This window comes from Stegostoma tigrinum, chromosome 19 (assembly GCF_030684315.1).
Source record: "Stegostoma tigrinum isolate sSteTig4 chromosome 19, sSteTig4.hap1, whole genome shotgun sequence".
Taxonomy (NCBI): domain Eukaryota; kingdom Metazoa; phylum Chordata; class Chondrichthyes; order Orectolobiformes; family Stegostomatidae; genus Stegostoma; species Stegostoma tigrinum.
Window position 1 is genome coordinate 38,805,118 of NC_081372.1, and position 12,725 is coordinate 38,817,842.

Below are 12,725 nucleotides of genomic sequence, written 5' to 3' on the forward strand. Positions count from 1 at the left end.
ATTATCAAGCTGGAGAGAGTTCATGAGCGATTTACCAGGCTGTTGCTGGTTGTTTGATTTATAAAGAAAGGCTGGATAGGGCATTGGACTGTTTACACTGGAGGTTGAGAGGTGACTTGATAGAAGTTTATAACATAATGAGAGGTATAGATAGAATTAATGGTAGTTGTCTTTTCCCTAAGGTGGAGAATTTCAAGAGTAGGAGATACATTTTTAAGGTGAGAGGAGAGACATTTTAAAAAGACATGAGGCAATTTTTTTATGCAGAGGGTGGCCCACATATGGAATGAACTTCCTGATGAAATGGTGGATGCTGCTGCAATTACTATGTCTAAAAGACATTTGGATGGATGGATGAAGCAGGCAGGAGCAGGCAGGTTGGGCTAGTTAAATTTGGGATTATGTTCGGCATCAACTGTTTGGACCAAACAGTCTGTTTCCATGTTGTTTGACTCTATGACTCTGTGACTACAATTCTTCTGCTCATCAGTTCCACTGGGGAAGTGTTCTGAAAGGCAGGAAGCTAAGTCCCAGAATTCAGAAGAAACACAGGCTACAGGGATGGATTTATGGAGTGGGAATCATGAGAATCATGAGAACAGCATGTGGAGGGGCTTGGCGCAGGGTGGGGCCAGGCTGGGAAACTCATCAGGAGCCCACAGTAAATTCTTTCATTAGACTCTAAATGATAACCATTGATTAAGGGACACTACCCTGGTCCCAGAAAGATGACAAGTGCAATACTCCCAGCTAATTAAGTTAAATCCCAGAATGAAACTTGGTTTGATTGCTTATAAGCATCGTTTTTCTTTTAGTTTAGGTCAGTAAATGACCATATTCTCAAAAGGTTGACAATGTGCTTTTTAAAAAAGAACAAAAAAGATTACTAAACAAAAGAAAGAACATGAACACTTAATCCTGTACAAAAAAACTATTTTAAATGGTCTCATCGCAAATATCAGAAAAAAGTGATTCAACCCTTTTACCCCCACAACAACCTTAAGGAAAACAAACCCCAGTGAATAATTATGCCGCGCCTAGGCTGAACCTGTTCAGCTAGCATGCTGTATTCCATTCCTTCCCAACTGTTTTCTACTTTGACCCAATTTGAAAATAGTTGTCTGCTCAATGAAAACTGTGAAGTTGGGGGTCAGTCAACATGGGGTATCTGCGTGTTGGAGTGGAAGTATACTTCCAACTCAGTCAGGGCTCCATGACAACCATTGCTGCCTGACCTCCCGACTGCAACATTTCAGCTCACAATCTCACTTGTGATCCTGATTCCTATGTCTGCGCATTCACATAATTCTATTCTTCTTAGTTAGTGTCTCTTCCTGGGACCCCTATACGGGCTGCTAACTCAGCTCACTTACAAAGAGAGGTGGGCTTCATATATTCATGTCCTCAACAGCCTTGGGGTCATTTTCTTCTCTGACATTCTCACAATTCTTCTGCTTCTTGAGATTTCTTCTAAACAATCCAACACTTTTCAAGCAGCCTTGACTGCTTCACCTACTAAAATCAGACCCTTTCGTGTTGAGGCTTGTTGTCTTTTTCCTAGAAACAGGGATGTATTTTCAATAATATGTATAAAACTCTGCTTGCACAGAATCCATAACATCGTGAAGGCTGCATTTCAGGAATTGCCCTTTACAGCAGTCACAAAAATATGCCACATATACTACCATTTGCTGAAGTTTAATAAAATCAGCTTCATGACAGCCAGGGCCAAAGGTTTTTGAGTTTCAAAAATTCGTAGTAATAATACATTTGTCTCATGATTTTCTAGTCCAAGTTGCTCAAAATTAAAAGATACATTTACATAGAATGCTTAATAAAAACCCATTCTCTTCTGTATCTGACTACCTTGCGATTTGTTTGAAGGAAAACATTTACTTCTTTTACTCACCCTGAACTGGTTATTAGGATTTAAGTTATTGAAGGAACCGATTGCTTCACTGTCCCGTATTGATGGTTTTACAATAGGCATTTTCTCTGGAATATCCTGACAGTGAAAAAGAATAATGTATCCTCATATTATTTTAAGGAAATAATCTGTAGTTCATACTTAGTAGTTGTTGGTACATCTATACCTCTTGTCATTTAGAAGTTTAAAAGCTTAGACAAATCCAGTCTAAAGTATGTCCTACCAATTGTCATGTCCATGCTGCAAGTATAAGATTGGTCTGGTTTATTTCTTTTAATGACATATGACTAAATTGATAATCAGAAAAAAAGTTACATTTAGAATTTGTAGGATTTTCTAATGAATAAAGTTGAAGAAAACAAACAAAAAGTGAATCAGTTGCTAAATAATAAACAAATGAAAAACCACATATAGGATCACACATTTTCTCTTTCACAAAAATTGTTTACTACCAAACATTTTAATAAGTCTTATCAATTCAGATGTTCAACCACAAAAGATTCAAATTTTAATAAGATTTTACCTACTTTCATTTCTATACAAGGCCTTTCCTGGTTGTACATTATCAGTGTTCCTTTGGAACTCTTAGGAGGTAAATTCTGAAAATGTTGCTGTGTCACAAATAAAATCAGACAAGAGCCAACTAGAAAAAAATGCAAGGTAAAATAGAATTCGTCTTTGTCTAATAGCAAACTTTACATAAAATAATAATATGAGTACATAATATGAGTTACTCATAAAAAAAACTAATTACTAAAAGAGGGCAATACAAAGAATGAAATATCTTCCTAAAGAAACATTTCTGTGTTTATTTAATACTAAAAATTACTTAAACAGTATTTATTTTTCCAACATAACTATGTGTGCATTTTTTGAAGGCAGGCCATTGTCTGTGATGAGTCTGTGGCCTGCTGGTGTTGTTACTTGCCTTGTAATTTCGAGATACAAGTTAATACTCTAAGGAATTAGGTTTAGATCCTGCCATGGCAGCTATTAGAATGTAAATACAAATAATAAATTCTGCAATTTAAAATTCCTATGAGCAATGATGGTCATGAAATCATTGTTGATTCTTGTTATAAGCACCCATCTAATTCATTACTGTCCTTTTGGGTTGGAAATCTGCAATCTTACTTGGTCTGGCCTACATGCGACTCCAGACTCACAACAATGTGGGTGTCTCTTAATTGCCATTTGAAGTACCTATTAAGCTGCTTAGCTGAAGTGAAATGAAACAAACCTGTCAACAATACCTACATCTCATTAAATAAATTTTTTAAAAATGATCTTTGATCCAACTCATCCATGCCAACCAGATATCCTAAATTAATTTAGTCCCATTTGTCAACATTTGGCCCATATTGCCTCTAAACCCTTCCTATTCATATACCCATCCAGATACCTTTTAAGTGGCGTAATTAGACTAGCCTCCATCGCTTCCTCTGACAGCTCATTCAGTACATGCACCACCTTCTGCGTAATGAAGCTGCTTTTTCAGTCCCTTTTAAATCTTTCCCTTCACACCTTAAATCGATCCCCTCTAGTTTTAGACTCCCCCACCCTGAGGAAAAGACCTCAACTATTTACCTTACCCATACCCCTCATGATTTTATAAATTTCCATGAGGCCACTCCTCAACCTCCGTTGCTCCAAGGAAAATGGTATCTGTTGATACTTCTTCCTGAACTGTCTTACATGGCTGTTTTGTCAGTGGTGGTTTGCTATTGCTTTCCACTCTCAAGGACAGATTGAGGAGGGAGGTGTCAAGTCTACCTCAGCTGGAATGGGAATCAAGCCCATGTTGCTACGCATCTCTCCAAATGTGCCAACCAACCTCCATTATTTTAACAATGTTGTTTAAATTACTGCAACTTCTAAGGCAAATGTCAAGAAGCAATTGTTTGCAGTACCATTGATTATTGAAATAATTATCAGCAAATGTAATAAAAGCAAAAAATCTACAACTTGAATGATGGTTTAGAAGATGTCTCTAGAAGGGTCACCCTTGTGAAATCCCAATGAGAGCCTCTTAAAAATGCATGAGCATAAATTTTGCAAACCCATTTACTGGACATGGAATCTTGGTCAATGACAGCGTAGACCAAAGAATCAGTTTGAGAGATCAACAAACTTTGCAAAAAATACCCAAAAAATTATAACCAAAATATTTGAATGGATTTAAATTATATTAGAAAAGTAAAGATTTTTTTCTTTTTCAGTTGAGTTTTAGAATAAATTGCTTAAAGTTGCACAACTTTGTTTTTGAGTGTATAGTTGGATGTCGATGTGAGCTTATGCTTACTTACACAATAGCAGCAATAATGCTCCAAAGAGGAGACCAATAGCAGTTGCAGATAAGGCAGCTAGAGGTGGACTAGATGGAGGGCAGGTACTTCCATCTTGACAATTGCAAATCCATAGATGTAATGTGTTCTTTGTTCCTACACCTTGTCTATCTCTAATTAGCAAGGGTATGGTATAGTTTCCAATAGGAATTTTCTTCATTCTTTCAAGTTTAACGGAATAACCTGCCAAAAAGCCACCAAACTGTATTAATGTAAGTATAAGTTACAATAAATTCTTTGAATGTAACAAATTACTTATCATTACTAGTTGACCAAGATCAATTTCTCACTAAACTTCTGAAGTAAAAATTATGTACTGAACCATGTTAATAGATTTGGATTCACCACCTACCACTTTTTTGCTCTAATTTCCACTTTTCATTTATATTTTGTTCATTGTCTAGAAGCTCAAAGTGAAACGGCCCACCGAATGGAGCCATATCATCATCTTTTGCTGTCAGAGTGATGTGCTGAATACCTCCATCATCACACATTTCTTCGTAGGTAGGAATCAAATATGACTCACTGTCGTTAATATCAGTCAACACAATATTTAAAGTACCACTTCCTGTTTGAGGTGGTATCCCTAAAGAAAAGAAAAATATGTGAACAACAAATTGCTTTTGTAATAAGTGTGCAGCCAATAGTCGGTCACACTTTTGACTCTTATTTTGACCAGTAAGAATATAGCACCATCAATTGAAATAGCAGAAAACCATAATGCTGGAGATGAAATATTGTGGCTGTATTCATTTAAATTTCCTTCTTATCCTTTTTAACATTAGACACACTATCCTGAGAAATCTTTCCTTCTGGGCATGTTCAAATTCAGGAATAAATATAACAAGCAGGCATTTCTGACCAGAAGTATGCTAAGGAAATCAGTTTTCACATTTTTTAAAATTCATGCTGAGGGCATGGGCACCATTGGCTAGGCCAGCACTTATTGCCTGTCCTTAGTGACTTGAGAGGACAGCAGTGAGCTGCCTTTTTGAACTATTACTGTCAACTTGGAGTAGGTTAACCCTCAATGCCCCTAGCGATGAGGTTCCAGGATTTTATTCCAGCAATACTGAATGAATGGGACATAGTTCCAAGTCAAGATGGTCAGTGGCTTGGAGACGAACTGGGAGGTGATTTTTTTCACACATCGGCTGGCTTTGTCCTTCTAGACAGTAACAGTCATGAGTTTGGAAGTTGCTGTCTAAGGAGACTTGGTGAAATTCTGTGTTGCATATTGTAGGTAGAACACACTGCTGCTACTTTATGTTGGTGGTGAAGGGAGTGAACGTTTGTGGGTGCTGTGATAATCAGGCTAGTTGCTTTGCCTTGGATGATGTCAAGTTTTTGAGTGATTTTGAAGCTGTACTCATCCAGGTAAGTGGTCAGTATTCTGTCGCATTCCTGACTTATGCTTTGTAGATGGTGGACAGACTTTGGAAAGTCTGCAGCACGTAGACTTCAGTGGTTCAAATAGACAGTTTACCACCACTTTTTCAAAGGCATCTAGGGATAGATATTAAGTGCTGGCCCAGCCAGCATGCCCATGCCCAATGAATGAATTAAATAGTGTCAGAAAATAAGTTACTCACCGCAAAGTTCCTACCTTCTGACCTGCTCTTCTATCCATAGCATTTTTATGGATTATGTTGTTCAGTTCTGATGAATGGTGACACCCAAAATGTTGATAACAGGTGTCACAGTGATACTTAATTCTCTATTGTTAGATACAGTCACTGCTTAGCATGTATGTGGAACAGAAGATGCTTGCCACATGTCATCTCAAACCCAGACAATGCCCAGGTCTTTCTGCATTTAAACACAGACTGTTTCGGTATCCAAGGAGTCACAAATGGTGCTGAACCTTCTGCAATCTTCAATAAAATATCACCATCCTGACCTTTTGATTGAGTGAAGGTCATTGATGAATCATCTGTAGAACATTGAGCCAAGGTCATTACCCCGAGGAAATCCTGAAGAGATGTGTTGGAGCTCAGATGACAGATCTCCATCCACTACAACCTTTTTTCAATGTACTAGGTATGACTCCAACCTTCCCCCAGTTCCTCTTGACCCCAGTTTTGTTCGGGCTTCAGTCAAATGTAGTCTTGATGTCAATCTTACATGGATTGAATGAAATTGGTTGAAGGGTGGTACATATAATGTTGGAGACATGAGGTAGATGCCAAGATAGATTACTCACTTGGCACTTTTCACTGAATGTTGTTGCAAATGCTTGGGCCTTATCTTTAGCACTGATAGTCTGGAATGCCCCATGGGAATCCCCCATGCTGAGGCAGCAATGCTAACTACTGAGCCACCCAAAATGGAGTAATGAATACAGAGTTATAAGCGTCATCTGACAAAGGAGCAGCACTCAGAAAGCTTGTGATTTCAAAAAACCAGTTGAACGACAACCTAGTGTCATGTGACTTCCAACCTTGCCCTTTCTTGTCCAACACCAGCACTTACAATCATAGAGTCATAGAGCCATACAGTATGAAAACAGACCCTTCGGTCCAGGTCATCCATGCCAACCAAAGTATCATAAATTAATTTAGTCCCATTTGGTAGTATTTGGCCCATACCTTTCTAAAGCCGTCCTATTCATATAACCACCCAGAAGCATTTTAAATGTTGTAATTTAACAAACTTCCACCATTTCCTCTGGCAGCGCATTCCATTCATGCATCACCTTTCAGTTAGGTCCCTTTAAATCTTTCTTTCCCTTCTTTCCTTTCCCACCTTAATACTAAGCCCTCTAATTTTGGACTCCCCTACCATGGGGAAAAGGCATTGATTATTTAACTTATCCATGTCCCTCATAATTTTATAAACTTCTATAAGGTCACTCCTCAGCCTCCAACACTGCAAGGAAAATAACCTCAGCCTTTTCAGCCTCTTCCTAAAGCAAAAACACTCCAAACCTGGCAACATCCTTCCATACCTTTTCTTAAGTTTCGCAACATCCTTTCTATAGCAGGGGGATGAGAATTGAATGCAGTATTTCAAAAGCAGCCTAGCTAATGTCCTGTACAGTTGCAACATGATCTTCCACCTCCTATACTCAGTGCACTGACCAATGTGGGCAAGCATACTAACGCCTTCCTCACTATCCTGTCAACCTGTGACTCTACTTTCAAGGAACTATGAGCCTGCACTCCAAGGACTCTTTGTTCAGCAACACTCCCCAGGACTTTACCATTAAGTGCAATCAAACACACCAGCTCAGCGAGCAAGCCTGCAACCTCATCCATGATCTAAACTACAAATCTTCTCAAAAGCCTGTATAAGTCCTACCCTGATTTGCCTTTTCAAAATGCAACACCTTACATTTATCTAAATTAAACTCCATCTGCTACTCCTCAGCCCATTGGCCCATCTGGTCCAGATCCCATTGTACTCTGAGGTAACCTTCTTCACTGTCCACTACATACCAATATTGATGTCATCAGCATTTTCATTGACCAAACCTTCTATGTTCACATCCAAATCATTTATATAAATGACAAAAAGCAGTGGGTCCTTCGCTTGCAGTGAATATAATTTTTTTGTGTGTGTTTTAGTAGCCTAGGAAGTTAAATGTAGATATTGGCCTTTCTAAAAAAAATCCACAAAGGGTTTTGGTTTAATAATTCAATCATCAAAAGGCACCTAAAACTTTATTTTGTTTCATCTCAACATGGGCCTGAGGCCTGTCCATTGTGGATACTGTGTCAATGGCAAAGAATGTGTAAGGGCAAAGGGTGGCAGGTGTGGTGTATCAGTTGGCATGAGCTGACACATAATTGGCATCATAAGGATGATGTAGGGGTGAATGCAGTGGCCTAGGTTAGCATGGAGGATATGAGGGACCATGGGAAGAATCAGTGTTCACAGAGAGTCAGTGTCTCATAAGGAGCCATGGCCTGCTATAAATGGGATGCACAGTGCATCAGAGCATAAGAGATTGTACAAGGTTAGAGCTAGAGGGTTGATTTTTGATTTGCATCTACGATGAAGCATCACAGTTCTCAGAGGACCAAAGTCGCCTTTCTAAACACTCTTCCACTGCACTGGGGAACTCAGTTACAGGAGTTGACAGCCTGACTCCCACTAACGTCTTACCCCTCAAAAAGAGTTTGACTAGCCAGGCCACTCTCCCCAAGTCAGGTTTTCAGAGACAAAAATGTTCCAGTACTAAAAATTCTGCTTCGGAGTCAATTTCCCATTACAACATTAGTGTTTTCCCTCTATTTTATTACTTTCATACTTGGCGGTCTGTCCATTATGGGCCTTGAACTCTTTCCTTTTATGTCCTTAGCTATAATGTAAATACCTACCCTTTATTAGAGCTTCAATATTCTGCAAAAAAAAAAAGATTTTTTGGGCCCCAACATTAGGGCCAAATGTTACCCTGAATGCTGTGAGCAAGACTGGCAGAACAATACTCCCAAAGGTAAACCCCTAATTATCTGCTTTGTTGTTAATATCCTATGATGGGTGAATTTATAATACTATGAACCCAGTCAGAGAGCTGGCAGCTCTAGATCCCTGGCAGCCTTATCAGGAGAACATGTAAAGATCTAATTTCAGAGCGATTAAGCTGTTAGTCTCCTCAGATCATTGGGAATTCCTTCTTGCAGATGTGTTAGGACATTAGGTGTAGCCTTGCCTGACACTGGTTCCCAGCTGGACACATGGAGCCTCTGGCTTCATTGAATGCCCAGCTTGCTGCAGTAATGCTGCTTTCACAATGCTGTAGCTTCCCAATGTGGCAGAGGCCCACCCCACCACTACCAACCTGATAGAAATGACACATGATCCTAAATTCGGCTTGACGTACATAATTAGGCATCACAATCACATGCACCAAGCAACCAATAATTCTCAGGTGACAGGATTGCATTGGAAAGCCAACCCATTAATGCTCACTTCTAATTTTCTTTTTCCCTCACCTACATGTTTGTTGGAATGGAGCTGGAAAATCTCAGCCTAGTGTCATCTTTCCAGTATTAGATGACACTGCCCAATTTCCAAAAACTGAAGGACTTTCATATCCATGCTACAGCATCACTAATATATAACTGTTAGACTGGAATACCTAACAATCCCAACAAGAGTGATGATAGGATTATTGTCAACTTTGGCTCAGGTGGGTGCAGTACTATACCTCGTAAAAAAAAACTGCAACTTGTATCCTCTATCTAATGGCAGATCTAACAACAAAGAAAGTATCCCACTGTTATGGACCAAACCAAGTCCCTCAAAATATTCATAAGATGGTCTAGGCCCTAACATTTTCTTATTTTAAGGGTAAGTACAAAATGTTGCATTCCAGATGCAATTTGATTGGTCAGACTATCAGATTTAAAGCAAAGCACATTGTGTTTATCCACAATACTTAAAATATCAAAAAAAGAAGGATTTAGAATAATTTAACTCTATTGGAAAACAGAATAATAGATACTGTAAATATTACTAATTAATTTCTCCAATGTAGTAACATTCCATAAACACATCCTTGGCAAAGGGCATATTCAGAAAACAGTTTGTCTCACATACAACTCCTAAAACAGAAAAAGAACACCCCAGCTTTGGCTGTAACTGAGAGAGGGAAAAGATAGCTTTCACTTCTTCCAAAGCCCAACAGCAACTGCTGAAAGTTAAACTAAAAACTCTGTTTCTATGGAAGCTCAACAACACCCATTTAGTCTGTTTCTATTGTTGCAACTTAAAACAAAACCCCAAGACTCACAGGCTGTTGACATTCTTACAGACTGCTCATAACCATTCATTCAATCTCTCTTTTCTTAAAAAAAAAGGACAAAATAACATCTTAAAGCTACAGCATTGTCACACCACATTTCAGCCTACAGTTAATAAGCTCCAAAGTTCAAGGTGAAATTCCTGAAGCAGAAATGGGGAAGCTAAAAGTATATTGATCCGAGAAGAAATATGAATTTTAGCTGAGATAAAATTGTATGAACATACTTCAAATCAGGCAAGGCCTCATAAAAATTAGCAATAGCCAATTCATAAAATTTACTTGTTGAAATTGCCAACCATTCTGCAGTAACTGAAGTCCCAGACAGCAATAAAATATAATGAGAGATAATGTCACACTGGCAGAGTCAGAGATACTCTTAAAGATAACTTATGTTGGTGAGATAATAAAACCATGATAATAGAAAAATGATTTGATCATTATTGCTGATATCTCACTTAATGATGACCACGACACACCCAAGCAAGTGAACGAATAGAATTAAAAGTTGTGAAACAATTTTAAATATTGTTGCAGGACCATTTGGTAATTACAGACTTACCATCATCAATGGCATGAACAATAACTTTGTAAATGCTTTCTTTCACAAAAGGAGATTCACGATCTAATTCATGGACTGTTGTAACAACACCTGTTTCCTCATTTACTGTAACCCAACCTTCTGGATCATATGCCTTGACAAACCTGTTAGACGAAAGTTGTTAACAAAATAAATTCTTCAATGCTGCAACCTTAAAATGCAATGTTCATCAGACGCGATTTCCATGACTATAAGGAAGCATGAAATATTCTTTCTCCTGCAGTGAAATCTTGTGTTATTCCTAATAAATTTCCTGTGCAATTATTTGTGGAAAATTGGAAGATGTAGTAACAGTTTTGGGAAGCTGTCTGGAAGACCATGAACAGAAGGACCAGCACATTTGCTTTGATTACTTTCTCAGAATTTTCAGCCGTTTGAGTTAGTGGTAAAGGGCAATCTGTGTTCCAAGTTTTTCAAAATTGCAGGCTATCACAGGATGTGAATAGAATTAAATTTCTGACAGCTGCTGAGACATTTTCAGCAATTAAGAGATTTTGTCTACCATTAGACAATCACAATGTTATGTCCCAAGGACATTTGCCACGCTTTGTAGATTTACTTTCATACATTTCAGAATTCAAATACAGTACCTGAATAGAAATCATTTCACATAAAATCTCCATGCATTTTCAGTATAGAAACAGGCTACTTGACCCAATATATCCATGTCTATGATGTATATAAACTTCCCCCCATTCTTCTCCATATAATCCCATCAATGCATCCTTGCTATTTATATTACGTACATGTGTTTATCTACCTTCTGCTTAGAATAATCTTTACTATTCATCACAACTATTCCAGTGGTAATGGGTTCAACAGTCTATCTACTCTGTGTAAAGAAGTTTCTCCTGAATGTTTAAGTAGATTTTTCAGTCACTATGACATGTTTAAGGTCATTAGTTCTGGTTCTGATCTCAAGTGGATGCTTCAAGGTGAATGAATCCCAAGATATCAGAAACTCAACATCAGAGCCATTGTAGTTTCTGAACTTTCTGATACACAAAGGCAAGTGCCATGGCTCTTGAAAGCCCACAGGGAAGGTAGAACTAACAAACTAACTACAATGCTCACACACTTGGTGCTCTGTGTAAGTTTAACACGAGTTCTTGACTTTTGGATTCTATCCTTCCTAATATGGATCCCAATGCTTTATTTATTGTTTTAGTGGCCTACCTCTGCTTTTCGTGATTAATAGATGTGCATCCCCAGGTCACACTATTCCCGTACTTGGTTAGACAATTCCAAGAGGTTTTAGGTCTCCTTATTCTTCTTAACAAAACGTGCTACCACACATTCAGTAAAATTGAAATTCATTTAGTAATCATGTGCCCATTTTGCAAGTTTGCATTTATTGTATTTTGGTATATATTTTTTCTGCAATTCTCCTTTGCATCAACTACACCACCCAGCATGGGTGAAATTGAATTTTAAAGAATAAAATAAAACAGTAAATTGAGGAACTAGTGAACAGACCCATTACAGTTCAAAGAGTAACCTACACATATTATTTTGGGTTAGTCAGAAACGTGAAAACTCAGAGTGGATGTTCCATCATTAAGCTTTGGTAAGGACAGTGGTTTAAAATTATCTAAATAAGGAACATGGATTATTCCAGAAAGCTAATAAATTAAATACACATTTGTAAACAAAGGAGAATCTTGGCAAAACGAGGCAGAGTGGAAAGAGTGCAGCTCATTTCAAAGGAAAAATGAATTCTTTATATGAGTCTTAGAATGGAAGTTGTTTTTAAATGGTAAAATATAATTGATTTTCATTTCTGTTCAGGCTTAGGCAAAGTGTGTCAAATACCTATGGTAATAGAGTGTACAGGGGAGGTGCCTCGTGTTGTTTTTCTTTCTGAGAGTAAGCAAACAGCTTGAGGAAGGTGGGGACAGAGATTTGCTGAAAGATGTAAAATAGCTGCTGAACCATTGGCTGCAAAGCAGCTCCTGCACAGGCTTGAAGAATACAGTCTGTATTGGTCCAACACCAAGACAAGGCGTGTCAATGCCATTAGGAACCAGAGGCATTCCTAATTTGTGAATCACTGAACAAAATTATTGTGAACTCCACGATAGAGATAGGAAGTCCAAATTCATCTAG

At 38.1% G+C, this 12,725-nt stretch overlaps 1 protein-coding gene across 2 annotated transcripts in view; it reads right to left on the reverse strand.

Moving 5' to 3' along the window:
• LOC125461440 (cadherin-like protein 26) overlaps positions 1–12,725 on the reverse strand; it is an 80,446-nt gene that overhangs the window by 23,294 nt on the left and 44,427 nt on the right. For both annotated transcript variants that reach the window (XM_048550226.2, XM_048550225.2), the window contains 5 exons: positions 10,581–10,723; positions 4,625–4,858; positions 4,234–4,455; positions 2,455–2,570; positions 1,910–2,005 (listed from right to left, as the gene is read on the reverse strand). In XM_048550226.2, coding sequence (XP_048406183.2) covers positions 1,910–2,005; positions 2,455–2,570; positions 4,234–4,455; positions 4,625–4,858; positions 10,581–10,723 — 811 coding nt within the window. The remainder of the gene's footprint in view (positions 1–1,909; positions 2,006–2,454; positions 2,571–4,233; positions 4,456–4,624; positions 4,859–10,580; positions 10,724–12,725) is intronic.